This window comes from Misgurnus anguillicaudatus, chromosome 15 (genome assembly GCF_027580225.2).
Source record: "Misgurnus anguillicaudatus chromosome 15, ASM2758022v2, whole genome shotgun sequence".
Classification (NCBI taxonomy): Eukaryota; Metazoa; Chordata; class Actinopteri; order Cypriniformes; family Cobitidae; genus Misgurnus; species Misgurnus anguillicaudatus.
Window position 1 is genome coordinate 27,874,386 of NC_073351.2, and position 22,780 is coordinate 27,897,165.

Sequence of the window (22,780 nt, forward strand, 5' to 3'; positions counted from 1 at the left end):
CATCACCAAATACCACACAATCACTGCACTAATGGGTCACATTAGGACAAAACTTCCTGTTGTATGCATCTCGCCCAGAGAAGAGTTGTATTGCTCAAAGGTTGCTTTTCGTGAGACTTTATGTGCATAAAACATAAGAGTGTCCTGTAGCTTACTTGGTAGACCATTGCTTTACATTAAAGGATTTGTCAATTTTCTTTAAAAAAATCCAGATAATTTACTCACCATCATGTCATCCAAAATGTTGATGTCTTTCTTTGTTCATTCGAGAAGAAATTGTGTTTTTTGATGAAAACATTCCAGGATTTTTCTCATTTTAATGGACTTTAATGGACCCCAACACTTAACAGTTTTAATGCAGTTTAAAATTGCAGTTTCAAAGGACTCTAAACGATCCCAAACGAGCATAAGAGTCTTATCTAGCAAAACGATTGTCATTTTTGGCAAGAAAAATAAAAAATATGCACTTTTAAACCACAACTTGTCGCCTTTCTCCGGCTGTGTGACGAGCCACGGATGACGTATTCGAAACTACACCCCAGTGTTTACAAGTGTGGAGAAAGAGGACCATTCCGACGTTGTTGTATGTTGAATGATACTAATTGATGTCTTTATGTTAGTTTATTGTTTAAAATGGTCCGCAAATGTGTTTTTCATATATGTTACACGTGACCTTTCCACAGCATTATGCAATTACGTGAGGTCGCGCTGGCTCGTCACACAGCCGGAGGAAGAAGAGAAGTTGTGGTTTAAAAGTGCAATTTTTTATTTTTCTTACCAAAAATGACAATCGTTTCGCTAGATAAGACCCTTATGCCTCGTTTGGGATCGTTTAGAGTCCTTTGAAGCTGCGTTGAAACTGCAATTTTTAACTGCATTAAAACTGTTAAGTGTTGGGGTCCATTAAAGTCCATTAAAATGAGAAAAATCCTGTTATGTTTTCCTCAAAAAACATAATTTCTTCTCGACTAAACAAAGAAAGACATCAACAGTTTGGATGACATGGTGGTGACTGGTGAGTAAATTATCTGGATTTTTTGTTTTAGGAAAATTGACTAATCCTTTAACATTGATGCATTTGCAGACATATTGATCTAAAGTGACTTATAATGCATTCAGTCATTACATTTCCTTAATAAGTGTGTTCCTTGAGATCAAACCCACACTTTCAGGAAAATAAAGGTATGAAAGCAGTCATATGGGCAGTACCCTTTCAAAAAGTACACATTTGTACCCAAAGAGTGCATATTAGGACCTTTTTAGGGAGACGTATAATGAAAATCTGACTTCTTCTGTGTTTAAGTGCTATAATTGGATCCTCAGTGCTTGTATTTACCTAGAATATGTCAAAAAGATCAACCTAGTAACTTAGTTTTGGTAAACCATTCTCTGCAATCATGTGAAAAAATAGGTAATTGAAATTAGACTGTCCTTGTGATGTCAAAAGGGGATAATACCGCCCCTTACTCTGCACTATCCAACCACGGCACTGCTATTTAGTGTAGAGATCCACTCATTTGCATTTAAAAGGACACAACCAAAAACGGCACATTTTTGCTCACACCTACAAAGTGGCAATTTTAACATGTTATAATAAATTATCTATATTGTATTTTGATCTAGAACTTCACATACATACTCTGGGGACACCAAAGATTTATTTTACATCTTATAAAAGTATTGTGACATGTCCCCTTTGAATGGTACCTACCATCCCAGTGACAGCTTTTGTAAAAATATTTCTGAAAGTACATGACCCATGTCCCTAATGCAATGCTCTCAGTTCAGCCACAGGAAACTTTAGAGGCCACGGGTTTGTTTTTCATGGAACGCACATGCTGATAAAATGTATAGCTTGAATGCACTGGAGGTCACTTTGGATAAAAGCATCTGTATCCGTGTCTGTAATTCTGTACAAGCCTTCACAGTCCTTTACATTTATTATTTTATAATCTTGTATCTTATTTTATTTGTATGTATTTTTTATCTGGACTGATTCTGCCCCTATAGCAAAATGGTTCTTTATAGGAAAACATAAATGTTTGAGATAATACTGAAATCTTTGAGATTAAGACCAGTTTGAGACATTGCTAAGATCCCTTCTGAAAAATGTGAGACACTTTTCTCATAAAGAAATTCTACAAAGCGAGAGACTTGTCAAAAGTCTCTGTTTACTCTCCATGCCGTCTTGGGAAGCAATTGGGATCTCATTTAAGTCTTTCTTTCCCATGGGAATACCTACACCACAGGAGGTGTAAGCGAGAACCCTGCGTTTGTGTGATTCACAAACAGCCCTGATAGTGCTCATAGTCGAACATTAGCCTAAGTGATGATCCTGATGTATGTTGTGCTCGTGTGTCTGTGCTATCTGCATAGCTGCCTATGTTTCTTTCCATAAATAGCCTGGGATGTGATCTCTAAATGAGAACTGGGTGGTCAATATCCTGGAGTGTACACTGTTTGTGTAAGCCTCTCTCACACTGGAGGTCTCGTGGTTTGAGGAGATGGGCAAGAGCAGTGAGCGCAATATGCAAAGCAGAAAACACATTCAGGCAGTGGAATAAACAGCTATGTGTCTTGTTTCCTGCTGGCATTATTCCTATCTTCATACACTGCATGAATTGTGGGCTCCCAGGCTCTCAAAGCTCTCTGAAGTGTGCTGGCCCTGCTCTGCTCTGGAGGTGAGAGATACACTGTGTTATGAATAGAGACAATAGCCAGAGGTTTCCTGCGTCTACTCTCCCAGGAACTAGAGGAGGTTTTATTAGACGAGACAGACGGAAAGAAAGAGAAGAGATGGATGGAGGCTAGAAGAGGTTAGGGAATGAGAGTCTGAGAAGATATTTGTATTATTATTTAAGGGGTTGTTTTCATTCATTATTATTTATTACTATAATTATGCTTTGTAATTGTGACCCTGTCTGTGAAAATCCAGCTTAAAGGAACAGTATGTAAGAAATTTATATTAATTATTCATAAAATGGCCCTGAAATGTCACTAGACATTACGAAATCATTTTCATTTCAAATACTTATATCACTGACAACAACGTATGGCAAGGATATTGTCATTTAAAAAGTGGAGTTGCAGCCCTCAACTGATGTTTATGTTGTCATTTTGTGTATTGGCCACCAGTTGTGTGATTGCAGTACCAGTTTTAGCCACAAGTTTTGTGATTGCAATCCTACTGTTCCTTTAAGTCAATTTTTTTGTAATTTGCTGTTCGCTGCATGAAATCATCCGGAAGAACATTCTGTGAAAATATAACCTTGATATATTTAATATTAACTTAGTAAGGCAAAGAGTGAAACCAATGAGTAAAATGCTTTTAACAGCATTGATTACAGTAACTTTTATAACTTCAGAATGGATATTACAGACAGAAGGTCACAATTGTTTGACGTGGCCCAGTAGCGCCCTAATAATGTCCTAGCAACAACCCGTAGCACCCTACAATTACGCATTTGGCAAATGGGTCTTTCCACCAAATCTGTGCCATTTTTATGTTGTAACTCGTCAAAATTGAAGTTGATATTTTTCTTTTTTTAACACTAAATCTAATAGCACACATGTTTTACTTTTCAAAATAAGTATTGGTCAATCTCAGGTAGGGATCAACTGATATGGATTTTTTTTTGTGCCGATACCGATTTTTGTTTCATCAGCCTTAGCCGATGACCGATTCAGGCTGCCGATTTTCTTGAGCCGATATTTGGAGCCGATTCTGCTTTTGCTTACTCAATTTACATTATAAAAATGACACAATGAAGCCAAATGTTACAAGTCTCAATTTAAAACATTTATTGAACTTAAAAAAACTATATTTAACAAATAGTAAAAACAGGTGAGGGTGCTATGGAACCATGAACTGTGCTCTCCACAATGACGAGGAACTCTCAGAAAAGGATATTGATTTCAAGCACTTTACTACTACAAATATATAGAGAGATGAGAAATAAAAACCTGCTTTGTCCAGCTATGATCAGCTGTTAAGCCGAGCTTTCGATGTTGTCATGTAAAGGTTGGTTGTTTTTAGTCACATGACCTGCAATCGCTTGCGGCTTCCAGCACTCTGTCTGTAAATAATGCCGGGAAAAAAAATCGGCGAACACAGCAGCCATGTATCGGCCGATGCCGAAACACAATAAACTGGCAAAAATCGGCCCGATATATCGGCCGGCCAATATATCGGTCTATCACTAATCTCAGGTAACTAGTTTATTTTTTAATATGGTTTCTTAAAGGAGGATGGAGGTATTTTGATAACAGGACTGAGTTTTTTCATAGATTTAGCAAATACATGAAATATAGCTGCACTAAATATGTGCTAATAGCATAAAGACATTTAGCAAATTCTAGTGATTAACGAAAATGTTTTATTTTAAAATGATCCGAAGAAATAGTATAGGTAACAGGACTGCACATTAAAGGCACAGTAGGATTGTGGCCAAAACTGGTACTGCAATCACAAAACTTGTGGCTAAAACTGGTACTGCAATCACACATCTGGTGGCCAATACACAACATGACAACATGAACATCAATTGAGGGCTGCAACTCCACTTTTTAAATGACAATATCCTGGCCGGACCACTGTTGTGAGTGATATAAGTATTTGAAATGAAAATGATTTCTTAATGTCTAGGGACATATCAGGGCCATTTTATGATTAATTGATATACATTTCTTACATACTGTTCCTTTAAGATTGACATTCACAGTCACGGCATCAATATCATAAAATATACAGAAAAGAAAATGAGAAAAGTGACTTTTGATCTTCACATGACCTTTAGAAGATCCAGATGGTGTCACTTCCTCTTGAAAATGTGACTTGCGGGATATTCCTATACTTTCAGAGGGTGGAACGTGTTGGGTAACAGGACTGAGTGAAACACTAGGAACATAAATAAATTGTGCATTTACCTAAAATATTATGACTTTTCAATGGTAAAAAATATTTAAAGCAAAGATAGGATATGGACCCACACAAAAATGCAAAAAATTAAAGATATCTAAAGAATTGTTTGCTTTATATTTAAAGGTAAAGTATAGAGAGTAGGGACAGATAAAAATGCTGTTTTTTTAGTGGTCTGTGTAGTTTTTATTAATGTTTTAAAATATTTAGTTTAAATTTGGTGTTAGATTAACATGCAGGGCACTTTGCTTAATAATAGAATGTATTTAGAGTTAGTTTTCTTGCATTTTTATACATATAATGACCTGGGGACAGCAATGGCACCGATTCGGTGGAATGACCCAAATACTTTTTCCAAAGCGACTTACATTGCATTCGATCTATAAATGTCTTTTATCTGTATGTGGGTTGATCCCTGAGATCAAATCCATGGCTTTTGGGCTTCTAATCTAGTGCTTTACCAATTGAGGTACAGGAACATCTATTGTGGCGTGATGCAAACCATTCAGGAATTTTCTGGAATTCCTACAAAACTCTTATTTTGGTTACTCTGTCTTGTTTTGTACTATTTAGTCATAAACTTTTTTTCATCGGATTTACGTGCGGTAATGCGATTACGTAGCCTGACGTTGTCATACTCAATTCTAGTCAGAATTTGAGTCTGATACCGCTCCATTGAGCTATAATTATGAGGCATGTCTCAACCGAAAAATGCATCTGCACTCAATTGGATAGACCTACGACCAATCAGAGCAACGGAGTGTGTGACGTATGTTGAAATTACGTCTTTTGCAGCCGGACCGAACTGCTATTTATTTCGCTACAATGACACCGTGATTATACCAAGTCTGAGTTAGCAAACGTACATCAACACCTACTATGTTTACAACATTTAGTTTATATCACAACATTAAGTATTTACTAAGTCATACAGTAAGACTATCTCTTACCATTTGTACGTTAGGTGAACTTCATCCACGACGATACCCATTACGTTGGCTTGAAAATATTGGAGCCTAGCACGTCCCCCTCCACTTATTTAGCAACCACGATTCCGGGCTTCCGAAAAGAAGCTGGCAACGACCGCTAATTATATCCATCTCGTCATGCACGCTGAGTTGCATCGCCGTGATACCAATTTCAGTTGCGACGGCAAAAACATCAACAAATGCCTCGCTCGCGTTTCTCTGTTCCTCTTTTAAAATCAATGCTCTGTCGATATCTTTTAGTACAGACTCAATGTCAGAATCCACACATCTGAATTCTACAGCGGCAGCCATTTAGTTGTAAACAGATTCAACACACGCGCTCTTTGGTGACGTGGTTCATTACGTTACTGTTGATCATCTGTCCATCATCGTATAAAGCCCGCCCTGACAATTTGATTGGTTCAACCAGCTTTGGGTCTAGCATAGTAGCTCCTCAACGAAAAAACCCCAGACCGATCTTCCCGTTCTCAAAATGTTGTGGGCGGGGCTAAGATCGGCTGGCACCCAGGCAAGCGATTACGCGTCTTAGCGGCACTTTACTTCCGGTCTTTGTTTGTTTAATTGTCTGACTAGTTGCTAAACTCTTGAACAAATACCTCGTCGAAAATAAGAAATGTTTTGGTTTCCTAAAGACGAGGGAAGACGGCGATCATGGATTACCGCTATTTGATGAAAGGTTTAGCAGTTGTACACATTTTACACAGTAACAGTAGCTACGTGTAGTTTCTGATACGCTTTAGCTATGATTTGAACTAAAGTAATCTACTTATTAAGTAATTAAGTAATCTTGTTATTGTTTCTTAGCGGAGTTTACCGGAAGTTACGTTTGTTCCACGAAAGCCATTTGTTTATGTTGTTACTGCTGAAACCGTCAAAAGTTGAACTATTATTTATGTGCAGCTTATTTTGTTTTGCTGAATAATACTACGTTTTTGACCATTATTTGTCATGCCAGTGCAGCACATCTAAAACAAAACCAAAACTGTTTGAAGACGGGAGAGAAGTGGACATGAAAGCAAAGGTCAGCAGAGCGATTGTTTGATTGCAAGAGTCTCGAGAGATGGCAGAAGGAATTGAGTGCCACAATAAATAGAGAATGGGTGAGCTGGAAAAGATCGGTCCATAGCAGAAGACCAGAAGAACAAGACCTGGAGAGATCATAAATCACTACATCTTATAGCAAGGCAGGTAATTGGGATGGTAAAGGGAATAAAACAACAAAAACAATGTGTTTTTTTTAGAGCAGAAAGAAGAAAATATTACGTCCGTCTCTGCTTCTATCCCCCCTGATGGTGTGCTACAGTGGGCATTGCTTTGAGCCACAGGGGATAATGCTTTGTCTAGACAAGCAGAGGTCAATTCATTAACCACCGAATACTTCTTTGGACGATTCTTCCCAAACGCCTTTGTCCTGGATCAAATCAAGGGGACAAAGCAAACCTCTGCAGGACATGGTCTTTGGTTTGGGTTTAACCCTTGACCCAGTAGTCTCACAATTAGATTTTTTATACGAAATGAGATTCAATATAAATAAGCCTGAATAACAATAAAGTGTTACATTTGGTGATAATTTGTCATTGCTGTTTTTGTTAAAAGCATTCATATGTTCCTTCTTCTTCTTTACGCCATTTCAGCTTCTACGGCTATATTCATGGCGAGAACCAGTTAATCCATACACCAAGTTTTATTCAAACAAGTTGATCCATACACAGTTTTGGGGAGGGACAATTTGGCGTCTCCAATTTGCATGTTTTTGGTTGGGAGGACACTGGAGTACCCGGAGTAAACCCACGCTGACACAGGGAGAACATGCAAACGTCACACAGAAAGGCCACCTGCCCTAGCCGGGGCTCGAACTGGGGACCTTCTTGCCCCATACTAGTTTAGGATGAACTTTATGGTAATTTTAGTAATGGTAAAATCCATACAGTGCATAATGATATTAGCACAAATGTCCCATTTTACCATACTTTTACCCCATATTACATATAACTGAGCTGTTTACATAAGCACCTGTGTTAAAATATTGCATAACCGAATTAGAAAGTTTTTATCTTGGGAAAGGATGTATATCATGTAACTAATCCAGCACTGGGAGATTAACAAACCTTGTGCAAATAAAGTAATATTTAAAGTATATATATGTATTAAGTTATATAAAGCTCACTTTGTGAAGTATGCTGAAATCCGTCTGGTGCCATCGAAAGCATTCCAGCATTGTAAATATGAAACAATGAAGCAGCCTGCCTTTCTTCTCACGGCAGAGTTCAAAAATTCATGCAATCTTTTATATGGATTAAATTTGATAAAAATGCATAAACATCATTTCTATAACAACAGAGAAATGCTGGTAGTCATTCTAGGCCATAAACACTTTTTGTGACCGCTCTCATTAAACAGCCTGCATGCAGTTTGGAGATAACATGTGGACCATTTGAACTCCCAATATTTGCTATTTCTTATTTGTTTGGGTATCTATTCAAAAAATAAGGTTAGGACGTTGTTGTTGACGTCTGATTTGGATCTTCTTGTTACGAAAACGTTTCTTGATGAGACGTGGAATTAGAGGTACTTGTTTGGATCGGATTAGATTCATCCAACAAAACAAGCATGATGCATCCATGATGACTTGTATAGTGGTTTTGTGGCATGGTGGTAATCTAAACATGTCAGCCGTCCCCGAAACTAGATTACCAGTCACGTCCAATGCGAAGAATATCTGGGATGTTTCATCTGATCAGCCGTTGGGGATTTATTACTTTTTAGGATCAGTCCTCACTTCTGACGCACATGCACGTACGCGTACGCAGAGCCGTATGAGTTATTTTTAGGGTGAAGACCTGGCAAAGAAAAGCGTAATCCAAGGAGTGACATCTGGCCTGGTAGTTTATGGGATTATCATAGGGCCCTTGCTCCTAATAACACTGACGGATGTTCTTTATTATTATCAACATATTGCATTCGAGAGCTCGTGACTTTTGGACACCTGTAGGATATAAAGTATAAAGTTTTTAGGTGTATATTTTGGTTTTATGTTATATAGATTTAATTATGTATTTGGTGTAGTCTGTGGTGTTATGTAAAATAGATTATATAAAAGTTTATACTTAGTTAAGCTATAGACTATGGGGTGGTTTCCTGGAAAGGGATTAGTTTAAGACAGGCTATGCCTTAGTTTAATTAGGAAATATAACTAGTTTAAACAAACTTCTAATCCTTGTCTGGGAAACCGCCCCTAGGTATATTGAATATATAGCTTATACGTTTATAGTTATAAATGGTGCATGCACTATACTGTAGATTAAGATCAGCGTTTCTAATAAAGGATCATGGAAAATTAAAGCTAAAGGCAGATGACCACATGATGAACTTTGCCAAATATAAGAGGACACGGGATGGAGAGGAATTTTCTATATTTGAAACTGTTAAGACTCATAATAATGATAAAGTGTGCATACAAAGTTTCCTTCCTCTGTTTCCTGTCTTGAGAATATTGTTGCTTCAAGCATTCATCAAACCAAGTGAGATTCATTATCATCTTGAAAAAAAAAGACGGCAAAGGAAATTGTATTTATTATGGTTGTTCATTTTGTATGGAAAACATCATAGTTGATCCATTGTATATTTAATGTCTTCTGTGGAGGAGCAGAAATGTTCAAGATGGCTCTGGTCATGTTAGACAAAGTAATAACTAACCTGAAAACTCACGATTTTTTCTGACCCTCATGTCTTTGTAAATGCTGTTATTTTTCCATTTAAATACAAAAGCAGAATTCTTCAGGCGTTATACGATATGTCGTTTAAGTGCTGTTGTATTTGTCCCACCCCTCCTCCATCATGATTGGACGACAGAGTCAAAAGTGACATTAGCCCTATTCACACAGGATTAGTATTACGTGGTGACCTCTAGTAATTTGTAATAATTGTGGAGGTTGTCTGTGATCTTAATCCCGTGCGAATCGGCCATGTCTGTAATTTGTAAAAATGAAGTCAAAAATCCCCCACAAATGAAATGACCTATCATATTTCGCTGCACACCAAGTTCCTGTGATAGTATTAGTACGGTACAAATTGGCATCTTTGTAATTTGGCCACACTGTAAAAAATACTTTGCTGCCTTAAAATTTTTTGTTAAATCAACTCAGATTTACAAGTCATGTCAACAGAGATGAGTTGTCACAACTTATAAAATATAGTTGAGAAAAGTCAACTTAATTTTATAAGTTATAACAACTTACTTGTAGTTATAACAACTCATCTCTAGTCAAGATAAATAGTAGTAAGTTGAAATGACTTGTAAATCCGAGTTGATTCAACAAAAAAGTTTAAGGCAGCAAAGTATTTTTTACAGTGCAGGTGTTGGTGGGGTCGTATATAATTTTTCAAAGCTTTTTTTTACCTGTGCGCCTTTTTATTTAGTTTTCTCTATTTTGCACTGCAGCTAAGGAGTGCACATACAGAGACACGGCCCTCCCCTATAGCTTTCCTTGTAAAACTTGAGGGATTTGTTATATATTTCTACAGAACTGTCATAATTTGAGATCTCTGAGTTTAGGCGGAGCTGTCAGCTGTGACAGCGCAGAATCGTATTAAAAATGGAATCCACTGACGCTCGACGCAGCTGATTAGGACAAAAACTCAGATTAACATGGTAAAGGTGTTTTTACCACTTAAATTGAAGTTTATATTTAATCTTTCGCTCTAAAATCTTTTTGGCCACCCTGAATTCAAACTGCCCATTGTCTTAGGTTATGACACACCAATGATTTTTTTTTATGTTCATGCAAACACAAAGGAGATTTGTAGTCAAGAACAGTTGTCCGCTTTTTGAGAATATTGTAAAAAGAGATGTTTATTGGTTTGAAGATAGTGTAATTGAATATTTATTTATAGGTTTGAAGTGACACAAGAGTGAGTAAATTGATATTATTTATGACCAAACTATTCTTTTTAAAAGAAATCAAGAGTCATATATCTAGTATTCAAAAACTATGTCACACAAATTTTATTTTAGGGCTAATTTAATTCAACAATTTTTATTTTTTAAGTGCATACATAGGGCTGCATAACAACTAATCGCAACTAATTGTTTGCAGAATAAACGTTTTTGTTCACATCATGAATGATTGTGTATAGACAGTTTCAGCAGTAAGAACATAAACAAGCGGCTTTCGTGGTCATCACGTAACTTCCGGTAAACTCCGCGAAGAATAAATAACAATAACGTCCTTTTAAAGTAGTTTATTTATATAACAAGCAAAATAAACCACACATAGATTACATAGGAACGCAAAACATTTGTTATTTTCGACGAGGTATTTGTTTAAGAGTTCAGTTTCAGCAACTAGTCAGACCATTAAACAAACAAAAACCGGAAGTAAAGCTCGGACCAGACGTTTATCGCGTCACCGCATGTGCGCCTGATGAAACGGTCTATAATAAGTATGTATATATAAATACACACAAATGCATGTATAATTTTAAGAAAAAATGTGTATATATATATATATATATTACGTTTTCATTAGGGATGCACCGATATGGAAATTTTGGCCGATACAGATAACCGATAACTCTTTATATTTGGGGGGCGATAACCGATATATATATAGGCTGATAAATATTCATATTATTTTCAAAATGAAAAACTCCCAGACCGCGGACATCTTGTCTTTGTGCTAGACTAGCATAATCTTCTTTAGCCCGCAACACGTGTCATCTTCGTGCTATGTCACAGAAAGCAGCAATCAAAACTCCACATGGCCAACAATGAGCAAGTGAAGTGGTTCAACAAACCAAAATAATCCATCATTTATCGGCTTTCATTTATCTGCTTAATTTTGCTATTTTAAAAATAAGCAGTTATCGGCCGATAACGATATGTCGGCCGATATATCGTGCATCCCTAGCTTTCATATAGAAATTATATATAAATATAAATATATATATTTAAATATTTATTTTAATACATGCATGTGTGTGTATTTATATATACATAATTATTATACACAATCATATATGATGTAAATAAAAACATTTATTCTGCAAGCGATTTAGTTGATATGCAGCCCTAAAAACCACCTCTCATTGCAACATTGAATCTGTCTGTGAATCATCAATTCAGTCTCAGAGTGAATGTAATGGGGTTTAAGGCACTGCCTGTGTATTTGTGTCCCAAAGATCATTCAAATCTTTTTTCATGCTGACAGCAGATTATCATAATTGTGACATGCTGGCGGAGAAACTCAATAAAAGAATTGCACATTACAATAGCTGGTGGTGTGAACCGATGGCAAGAAACGCACGCTGGATGAGCCTTTTATTTCTCTAATTCATTCAACTTTAGAAATTCTGTAAATAGTGTATTACAACATCCACTGCGTGTAATCCTCTCTGTACTGTAATCATTATTTTAGCACTACAAACAGCGCTGCTTGCGAGGGCTTTTTCTGTTGTTTGCTTGAAGCATTGCCGGTTCTAAGGCAGAGGGTTCCCAGAAGCCTAAGTCATCTCCGCATATGTTGTTTTGAGGACCTGAAGTTAAGATGTTGTTTAAGTGTTTCAGGTTCAAACATTTGATTTGTTTTTGAATGCTTCTGGAACAGAGATGTGCATTTATTTGAGTTTAATGGTGCGATGTGATGCATGCCTGGGCTGTGATCTTTTATTTTTAGGAAATTGCAGTCATTCCTTTAGGCTCACGCAATTTTCTATGGGCTCGGGTTTGACGTGTACTCTCAGTGTCTATTTGGTGGACCTCACGTAGGACACAGTGGTAGTTGTTTTTACAGAAATCCTTGGGGAACAGTAAAGGAGTGTTTTTTCTGCATACATTAATGTAACATACTGAGCTCTACAACTTTTCACTGTGTAAATGGTGGATATTATGGACAATTTTTAAGAAGTTGGCAAATGACTGTTTGCCTGTGTACACACACACACACACACACACACACACACACACACACACACACACACACACACACACACACACACACACACACACACACACACACACACACACACACAAATACCTAGTCTTAATAAAAAAATGTTTTGTCATGTTCAGTTTCTTTAGGATGTAGAAACATTTATTCAGAACATTTCTCTATATTTGAAAAGTACACGACAGATGGACCGATGTACAGGTGTATAGATAGAAAGATAGACAGACAGACAGACAGACGGATGGATAAATGGATGGACACAGATAGATAGATGGATGGATGGATGGATGGATGGATGGATGGATGGATGGATGGATGGATGGAGAAACAGACAGATAGATAGATACAGATGGATAGACGGACACAGACTAACAGATGGACAGACAGACAGTGGATAGATGTATGGTAGATGGATAGATAGAGAGACACAGATGGATAGATATAGAGAGACACAGATAGATAGACAGACAGACAGACAGACAGACAGACGGATGGACACAGATAGATAGATATAGATAGACAGACACAGATAGATAGTTCAATGGATGGATGGATGGATGGATGGATAGATGGATAGACAGACACAGATAGATAGATAGACACAGACAAACCGATGGACAGACAGATGGTGGATAGATGGATGGATATATAGATGGGGACACAGATGGATAGATATAGACACAGATAGATAGACAGACAGACAGATAGACAGAATGATAGATGGACATAGACAGACACAGACAAACAGATGAATAGACAGAAGGTGGATAGATGGATTGATATGTAGATGGATAGATAGATTTATAGATATAGACAGACACAGATAGATAGACAGACAGACAGACGGATGGACACAGATAGATATACAGACAGACAGACAGACAGACAGACAGATAGATGCACACAGACAGGCATGCCCGCAGATACAGACAGGCAGATACAGACAGACAGGCAGACAGACAGACAGATAAAGGCAGACAGACAGACAGATTGAAATAGATACCTAGATAGATATAGATAGCTATAATCCACATGGATTCAGTTTGTGTTAAAATATTCATGAATATATATATATGGGAAAATCAGTCCAGGTGCTCCCCTGAAGCAGACTGTCAACATTAGTTTCATGTCTGAACACTGCTGAGCAATCAGAGAGTGAAAGCATGCAATGTATTTGTTCACTGGCTATTTTATAAGTTAGCATCTGGACTCTGACTCCATTAAACTGGCCTGCTGTGACCTGTAGGATTTTTATTTAAAGCGTATACTCAAGTTTCAGTCCAATTCTCAAATTTCCTCCTGACGCTTTCTCTCCCCTCCCTCTCTTTCTTCAGGTATGGCCTCGCAAGTGCAAGTCTTCTCCCCTCACACTCTTCAGACAAGTGCTTTCTTTAGCGTGAAGAAACTAAAGGTGGAGCAGAGTTGTAACTGGGATATGACGGGGTACGGCACGCATAGCAAGGTCTACAGTCAGAACAGCAAGCAGAGTGTCTCAGTCGCCCCAGTGGGCATCAACGGCGCCAGTCTCCAGGTCTCTAACTCTTCCCTGTCCTACGAACAGGCCCTCCTCTTCCCTGCCGGCTCGGGTCACATCGTGGTGGCCTCGGCCAGCAGCACCTCTGGGGCGCAGGGTCAACTATTGGGCAGCACAGGAAGTAGCGGGAGCGGCAGCGGAGGGCACAACCTGACGCGCCGCAGCACAGTCAGTCTGTTGGACACGTACCAGCGATGCGGGCTTAAGCGGAAAAGCGAGGAGCTTGACAACAACAACGGGAGTGGAAGCAGCGTGCACGTAGTCGAGGAGCAACAGCCACCAGTACCGATGATTCAGAACAACGCACAGAGTGGGGCCACCGTCGCCACGGCGACCGCATCCACAACGGCGACGTCCAAGAACAGCGGCGCCAACAGCGAGGGTGACTACCAGCTCTTGCAGCACGAGGTACTTTGCTCAATGACCAACACCTACGAGGTACTGGAGTTCCTGGGTCGAGGTACATTCGGGCAAGTGGTGAAGTGCTGGAAACGAGGCACCAGCGAGATCGTAGCCATCAAGATCCTGAAGAATCACCCATCTTACGCACGGCAAGGACAGATCGAAGTGAGCATACTGGCACGGCTGAGCACGGAGAGCGCGGACGACTACAACTTTGTCAGGGCGTACGAGTGCTTCCAGCACAAGAACCACACGTGCCTGGTCTTCGAGATGTTGGAGCAGAACCTGTACGACTTCCTCAAGCAGAACAAGTTCAGCCCGTTGCCGCTCAAGTACATCCGACCGATCCTGCAGCAGGTGGCTACCGCACTCATGAAACTAAAAAGCCTTGGACTGATCCATGCCGACCTGAAGCCAGAGAACATCATGCTGGTTGACCCAGCTCGCCAACCCTACAGGGTCAAGGTCATTGACTTTGGCTCTGCTAGTCATGTCTCCAAAGCTGTGTGCTCTACCTACCTGCAGTCAAGATATTACAGGTACTGCTTTCTTTCTTTTAAGAATTGCTTTTCTGGTTATGTTCTTATAAAGTTGTTCCAAGTGCTGCCTACAAGCAGTTACAAACCCTGTAAGTTCCTTAAAATGTATTGTTGAATGTGTTTTGCTTTGAAGAATAAAATTGCGGGTGTGTGTTACGGCATTCTACAACTTGATGCTAGTGGCATTTGTGAGATTTGTGTAGAAGATATTCTCCCATAATCATACCTCAGGGTTGCTGAAAAAAGCAATGCTTTTGAAAATGCAGCATCTAGGAGTTTACTGTAAACAAGGAACCAGTTGCCCCCTCATCAATCCTACATACTCATCACTATTTACCATCTCTCTGGGGATGAAGATACGGGATCAACGTAAGTTTCCCAGCAATACTTCCCTGTAATCCACACCAGCGTGCAAACATTAGAAACAGATGCCTCACTTGAAGCTGCTCCAGTCAACTCTTTCATTTACCTGTGTAACCACATTTGGGTTTCGCATGCTAGCTTGATCTGTTTGTGTAGATGTAGACCCGGTTCACACAGAAGCTCGCTCTGTAAGGTTGTCATGTCGTCAGCTCAGAGTGGGTTAGGTTAAGTTTATGACCACACAGCAACCTTGAAGGAAATCAAACCCAGAGGAATGATTCAGTTCAAGTGCTGCCAGATGTTCTCTACATACGCGTTACTTTTGGGTGCCACCGGCGTCGTTGCTGAACGAGGGCTGATATCTTTCAGGCTCTGCGAAAGCTTTTAAGGTTTCATTTGGCCGTTTGGTCTCGTTTGGAAAATTGCTGTAGTGAGTGGAAACTGTCAACAAGTGTGTTAACTGCTTGTGCTGGGTTATCGGTTTAAATGTAGGAAAAGATCTGTGATCAAACAGCCTTAATGTACTCGAAATGTGTTGGGTTCAAGGTCGCTATATATTAGTATTTATATAATGCTCTGGTTATCTACAGCAAGATATACAAGTAATCTCACAATCATTTTCACAAATGCTCAAGAAAAGCGAGCAATTGCTTATAGAATATATTACTGCATATTTTCTCAAGCCGTAGAGTGAGCATGTCAGTGTTTTTCTACATTTATTTACATTTATGCATCTGGCAAATGCTTTTATCTACAGAGACTTCCAGTGCATTCATCTGTACAATCCTTTTATTGGTCTTGGTATGTGTGTTGTGTTCCCTGGGATGTAACCATGACCTTTGCGTTGCTAACGCTATGCTCTACCAACTAAACTGCAAGAGCATTTAGATGCAGGACATGATTTAATTGTATAGTGCACATATTATCATAGGTGTTTCTTGGAGGTAATAGTTTATTATTTTAAATCAGAAAAGATGTAGGGTCAAGGAAAGCCTCTTTTACTTGGGAGCAGACACATATTGAGGTGTTTCTGGAAGATTTTAGTACCGCATCATCTTGAAATAATAAATATGTGACTTTTATCAGGTAGCTTGAAAATGATGAAAAAACACCACATGTGAGCGTAAAAACTGTTTTGCAATATATTGATGTTTTTGCAAAATTGACGTGTTTCCATTGGACATATTTTCAATTTGCAATGTCAATTTGCGGCGCAATTGAAAGGGTAATGGAAACAGAGAGAGAGAGAGAGAGAGAGAGAGATGGGGGGCAGCTGTATGATGTTTGCTTAACCACAGTTATACAGATAAAGGTCACAATCTTCCTGATCCCATTTTTCAAACTTGTGTAATGTTGCTGTAATAGCATAAGTAATACCTGCAAAATGATAAAGCTCAAAGTTCACTGGCAGGCGATATATTTTCTTTAACAGAATTCCCCTTTCAAAGCCTACAGCGAACGGCCGGTTTGGACTACAGCCCTTTACATCCGGTTGAATGACGTCAATAAAACAGTTTTTGACTAGACTCAGGAATACGTCAGTCGCCAGCTAAGCTAACGGCAAGCTAAGCTAACGGCAAGCTAAGCTGCTATCGAATCACAACATACTAAACAAACTACACAATCAGAACTCGATACGTATTTCTGAAGAAGGGACTTCATAGAACAAGGAAGACATCAGCCCGTTTTGAGTCAGTATAACACAGTATACATAGCCAAGGGTTAGTCTTTTTTTTACCAGCCACACAGAACATTAAGCATACTTTCATTGCTTTCTGAAAGATGACTCTTTGTTAATTTTCAGTGATGTATATAGACATACATCTCCGTATAATGTATTTATGTAGGCTAAGACATGTATATTGACGTCACTGTATTGATGTGTAGCAAGAAAAAAGTAAGATGATACTTCAACCATTAGTCCACTGGTAGCACCTCATTTCTCATTAAGAGGACACACACACAAAAATGTAGCATGCACCTGTACAGGCAATACAGTTAATGCAAGTTAAAGGAAAACAGCACCGTTTTTCAATATTCTACTATGTTCCCACCTCAACCTAGATGAACCAACACATCCCTATCTTCCTTCAATGCATGCACTTAATCTTTGTACAGCGCGTTGTGGATGTGTTAGCATTTAGCCTAGCTCCATTCATTCCTTAGGATCCAAACAGGGTTGAATTTAGAAGCCACCAAACACTTCCATGTTTTCCCTATTTAAAGACTGTTACATGAGTACATACACGAGTAAGTATGGTGGCACAAAATAAAACGTGGCGGATAAAAAATTAGAACTATATTGTTTGGCGGAAGAGCGCTTAGTTTGCAGCACTTCGACCTCGGGCGCAGTAATATTGATGAAAGTTGAGCAAGAAGGGGAGTAGTCAGGAGTGATTATGTTACTGTGCGCCTAAATTCATCCCTGTTCGGATCCTAAGGCTAGATACTAAATGCTAACACATTCACGACGCGCTGGACAAAGATTAAGTGCACGCATTGAAAAAAGATGGGTATAATTCGTCTAAGTTGAGGTAAGAACATAGTAACATATTGAAAAACAGTGGTGTTTTCCTTTAAGCTCAATCATGAAAATTAAAGTTTTCGTCTCTTTGTATAAAAGAAAAGTCTTAAAGGGACAATAAGTATGATTTACCCCCATCTAGTGGTGAAATTGTATTTTGCATTCAAACGAATAGTGCTCTCTAGCGCCTCGCCTTTCCAAATGCGTGTTGCAACTACGGTAGCCATTATGTAATCACTGATCTCCTTGTCCGTTTCAGCTATTTCACGTTTTCTGAATGAAAACGCGTTGTGGAAACACGTTTGTAAGCTAATGCTTTTTTGTCCCTCTCTGCTATTATAGTTTATCAATACGGCGGAACGACATGGAAGCCTCCTTGGACTTACCCGTTCAATGTAAGTAAAGAGAAGAAATTCTAAGCTTACAAAGAAAAGTCAGATCACTGGCAGAGGTCATTTGACACCAACAAGGACATATTTATGAATAAAGACATTGATTTTGATTAATAAAATACTTAAAACGCTACTTACTGTCCCTTTAAAATGAGTCTGAGAACAATAGCAAATTCTTAAAATTATATGCGAGAGGATTTTTGTGGCATTATGCAACAAATGCTTTCAAACTCTAGTTGAACCGAAAGCATTCCTTTATTTATAACTAATCCTCAAAAAAAAAAAAAAAAACTCTCTAGGAAACAAAAACATAATTACTTCTACTTTCTCTCAATTTGTTACATCTGGACTGCGGATGAAAATGACAGTAAATCAATGAAGATTTAAACAAGCTTCTTCCGCATTAAAACTTTGGTAACCTTAGTACATCGGTCAGCCTTAATCCTGTCAAAGACGTGAACTTTTAAGAGAACTGTTATATAAAGTTCACTTTTGCGTCTTTTCCCTGCAGTTGTTTATTTTGGCAGCGTTTTTAAATCTGAGGGACAATTACTCATGACCTTCGATTGGACAGGAAGCACCAAATGTTCCTTTTGCATATTTTTAACTAAAGCCCCAGTCAGCCCACCCTTCTGCAAAAAGTCTCCTCTTAAAATCGTCTGTTAAAGTAATTGCAGAAGGCAGGGGAAGTCTCAGCAGTTTGGCGATGGCTTTGGTGTCATTCTTCCACTGCAAACGCCCTGTGAACGCTTCCACAAACGGATGTCAGCGTTGGCAGCGCAGGCCCTATCAGCTGTTCTTTGCATCTTTGCTGCTGAACGCGAACGCGCAGGTTGTCTGTTCTACTGATATTTGATCTGTTGAACATGAGCGCTTGTAGTGTGTTGGATTTAAGAGCTTATATAGCGTAGGCGTAGCTTGAGGTGATTTATAGATTTTCTTCAGGGATAGATTGACATGAGCAAACAAAGCGATGTATTTAAAGTAAACATTAGCAAGGCAATTAATTGCACCCACACCCGTATGAAAATGGAGTATACTAGAGTATTTACTATGGTAAACTGTAGTTAAATTAATCATAATAAATACTAACGCATATTACTTTAAAGTATTCTGTATTATTTTGTAAATTCAATAATATCTCCCGGGTTCTATAATGGGTTACTAGTTTCCTCCCACAGCACAACGGCATGCAGGTTAGGTGACTTGGCAAAGTCACAGTCTACCACAGTGTTATTTACTTTTACAGAGAGGCAGCATTTCTTTGGTCTGAGGTTGTCATTTTCACCTGTTTCTAATACTGTTTATTCAGGGAATGTCAGTGTAAATCCCTGCGCCCTTGCTGTGGTATGAACCTGTTACTTACTGTAATGATGTAACAGGTAAATCTGGCATGACTAGATAAAGCAGATTAGTGTCCTGTCCCATTTAGACCCGTTGCCTCTTATTTTAGATGACTAAATAAAAAGGAGGTAGATTTTGAATAGGGATGTGTCAGGGTGGTCAAAACATTTTTCAATATTAAGGTTGACAAATTTTATTTATTATTTCCGCATTTGGAGTGTTGTTCTACTGCTTGCTTGCGAAATTTGATCGTTTTAAAAATACACTACACTTCTTTTGAAAACATGCTCACTTTCCCGCTTCCCCAGAGTCAAACATTTGATCCCTTACCTTTTTGGAATCCATTCAGCCGATCTCCAGGTCTGGCAGTACCACTTTTAGCATAGCTTAGCATAATCCATTGAATCTGATTAGACCATTAGCATCAAAAATAAAAAATAAGTTTGGATATTTTTCCTATTTAAAACTTGACTCTTCTGTAGTTACATCGTGTACTAAGATTGACAGAAAATTTAAATTTGTGATTTTCTAGGCAACGATATTATGCAGCAGCCGAAAATAGTTCCCTTAGTAACTTTCACCAGCAGGGGAATATTTTTGGGCAGTGCGTAATATCACTATGCCTGCTGCAGCCATGTTACAGCAGCAAAGTCCTTGATTATACGATGTAACTACAGAAGAGTCAAGTTTTTAATAGGAAAAATATTGAAACTCTTTGCTTATTTTTGAGCGTGATGCTAATGGTCTAATCAGATTCAATGGATTATGCTAAGCTATGCTAAAAGTGGTAGCGCCAGACCCGGAGATCGGCTGTGAATGGATTCCAAATCGGTAAAAATCAAATGTTTAACTCTAGGGGAGCTAAATAAAAGAGCATATTTTCAAAAAAGTCGAGTGTCTCTTTAATCATTTTGTTGTTATTTATAAGCCGTTGGTTTTGATGAGAAACGTGAAGCGAATCTTTTCAAAATATGCAAAAAACAAATGCGAATTAGATGCATTTCCAATAAAGTTGTTTGAGCCAATGACGGTGGTATTGGTAACCTAGTAGCCAACAGTAAATAAAACAAGGCACGCTTAGAAAATAGACACAGGACTGCATTTAGTTAAGATTTAACAAGTTTGTTTACTAGCAGTGCAGATTGTTATTGACAAACTGAATGCTGTGCACAGAGAAAGAAATGCAGAATTTTTGATGCAGGCACTAGCAGCTAGCATTAGCATTACAACAACGTCGAGGACCATATATGGTAAAGACAATGTTAGCTGACACAGCCAGACGATCAGTCACATGGATTTAATGTTTGCTACGTCAAAATTTATTCGGCAAATGCGTTTCCATCTTCATTATTCGCACTTACTCTTTATTGCATAAGTCAAAAACCACCTCAAGTGAGCATAGAAACTTTTTTGCAAATCAAGTGGTTTTTATTAGAAATTTGGCATTTCCCTCACTCGTTTCCTATGTATGTTATACTTTAAAATGAGCATAAAATCAGTGTGATGGAAACCCTGCTATAGTTTTTGCAATAAATCGTTATAAGGATTATGCCCATTAATTAATTTTTTTCACTGATTGGGGATCTTTGGATTCAGTCTGTCGATTATTTGCATATCCCAGATTGTGTGCAACTTTTTTTATATAAGTTTATAAGTTCAAATTTTTTTATTTTTTTTAATAGTGTTACGTTAACATGGATGTGGTGAGAATAAGCAGAGCGGATAAGCCGCAAATGCCTTTCTCTCTCTCTCTCTCTCTCCGTACCTCCATCTCTATGCACTTTGAAGGCCCTGGTGTGTACATCAGTGTGAGTCATAACGGATAGAGGTCACAGAAGAAGAGACAGAACGGCCACTCAGTGTGTCAGTCAATACTCTCCAGACGTCAGAGCCTTAATATAGGAGGGCTTGAGGGAAAGAGAGCATACTTTGCACATTTTCCTACCATAGGCTTAAATTCAACCCAAAGATGCGCTGCAGCAGCAAAAAGCCAAACAGGATCCAGAGTTCACAACCTTGCTCTTTTAAAATTTCCTGTGTGCTAATGGCTAAAGCTCGTAACTTGAGGGATCTATTCAGTTACCCACATCGATCATAGGGGCGCAGCTTGAAAGTGCCACAGTACAGAAATCAGGAAGTATTTATTTTACTGTTCACTATACTGTAAATGCACTCAAAGACCTTTATGGGTTTCCTCTAATGCCAATGATTTAGACTCACTTAATTTTAATGGCATCTTAAACCATACTGTTAGAATTTGGGGATTCTCCCAAGCTGATCTGTAATGTATTGTTTGTCTATGATTAGTGGTGTTTACTAAGGGCCTACATCACTGTTAGATCACTGTTACTCATAGTTTGTCTTAATTCAACTTGATCTCAGAGGAAAAATGGGCCTGTTTATATGGTGATTTTTTTTGTATGGATTTCTGAAAACGTACAAATATAATATGAAAATGAGGTGAGATATGTTATGTTATAATAACTGATCTGATAGATGGATGGATGGATGGATGGATGGACGGACAGATGGATGGACAGATGGATGGATGGACGGACAGATGAATGGATGGATGGACAGATGGATGGATGGATAGATGGACGGATGGATAGATGGACGGATGGATAGATGGACGGATGGATAGATGGACAGATGGACGGATAGATGGATGGGTGGATGGATGGATTCATAGATAGATTCATAGATGGACGTATAGATAGATGGACGGATAGATGGATGGACGGACGGATAGATAGATGGACGGATAGATGGACAGATAGATAGATAGACAGATATATAGATAGATAGATGGATATATTGATAGATTG

The 22,780-nt window shown here is 38.5% G+C and overlaps 1 protein-coding gene across 2 annotated transcripts in view; it reads left to right on the forward strand.

The window, feature by feature from the left end:
• The window catches only part of hipk2 (homeodomain interacting protein kinase 2), a 127,294-nt gene that overhangs the window by 16,146 nt on the left and 88,368 nt on the right, over window positions 1-22,780 (forward strand). For both annotated transcript variants that reach the window (XM_055174864.2, XM_055174863.2), the window contains exon 2: window positions 14,189-15,329. In XM_055174864.2, coding sequence (XP_055030839.1) covers window positions 14,189-15,329 — 1,141 coding nt within the window. The remainder of the gene's footprint in view (window positions 1-14,188; window positions 15,330-22,780) is intronic.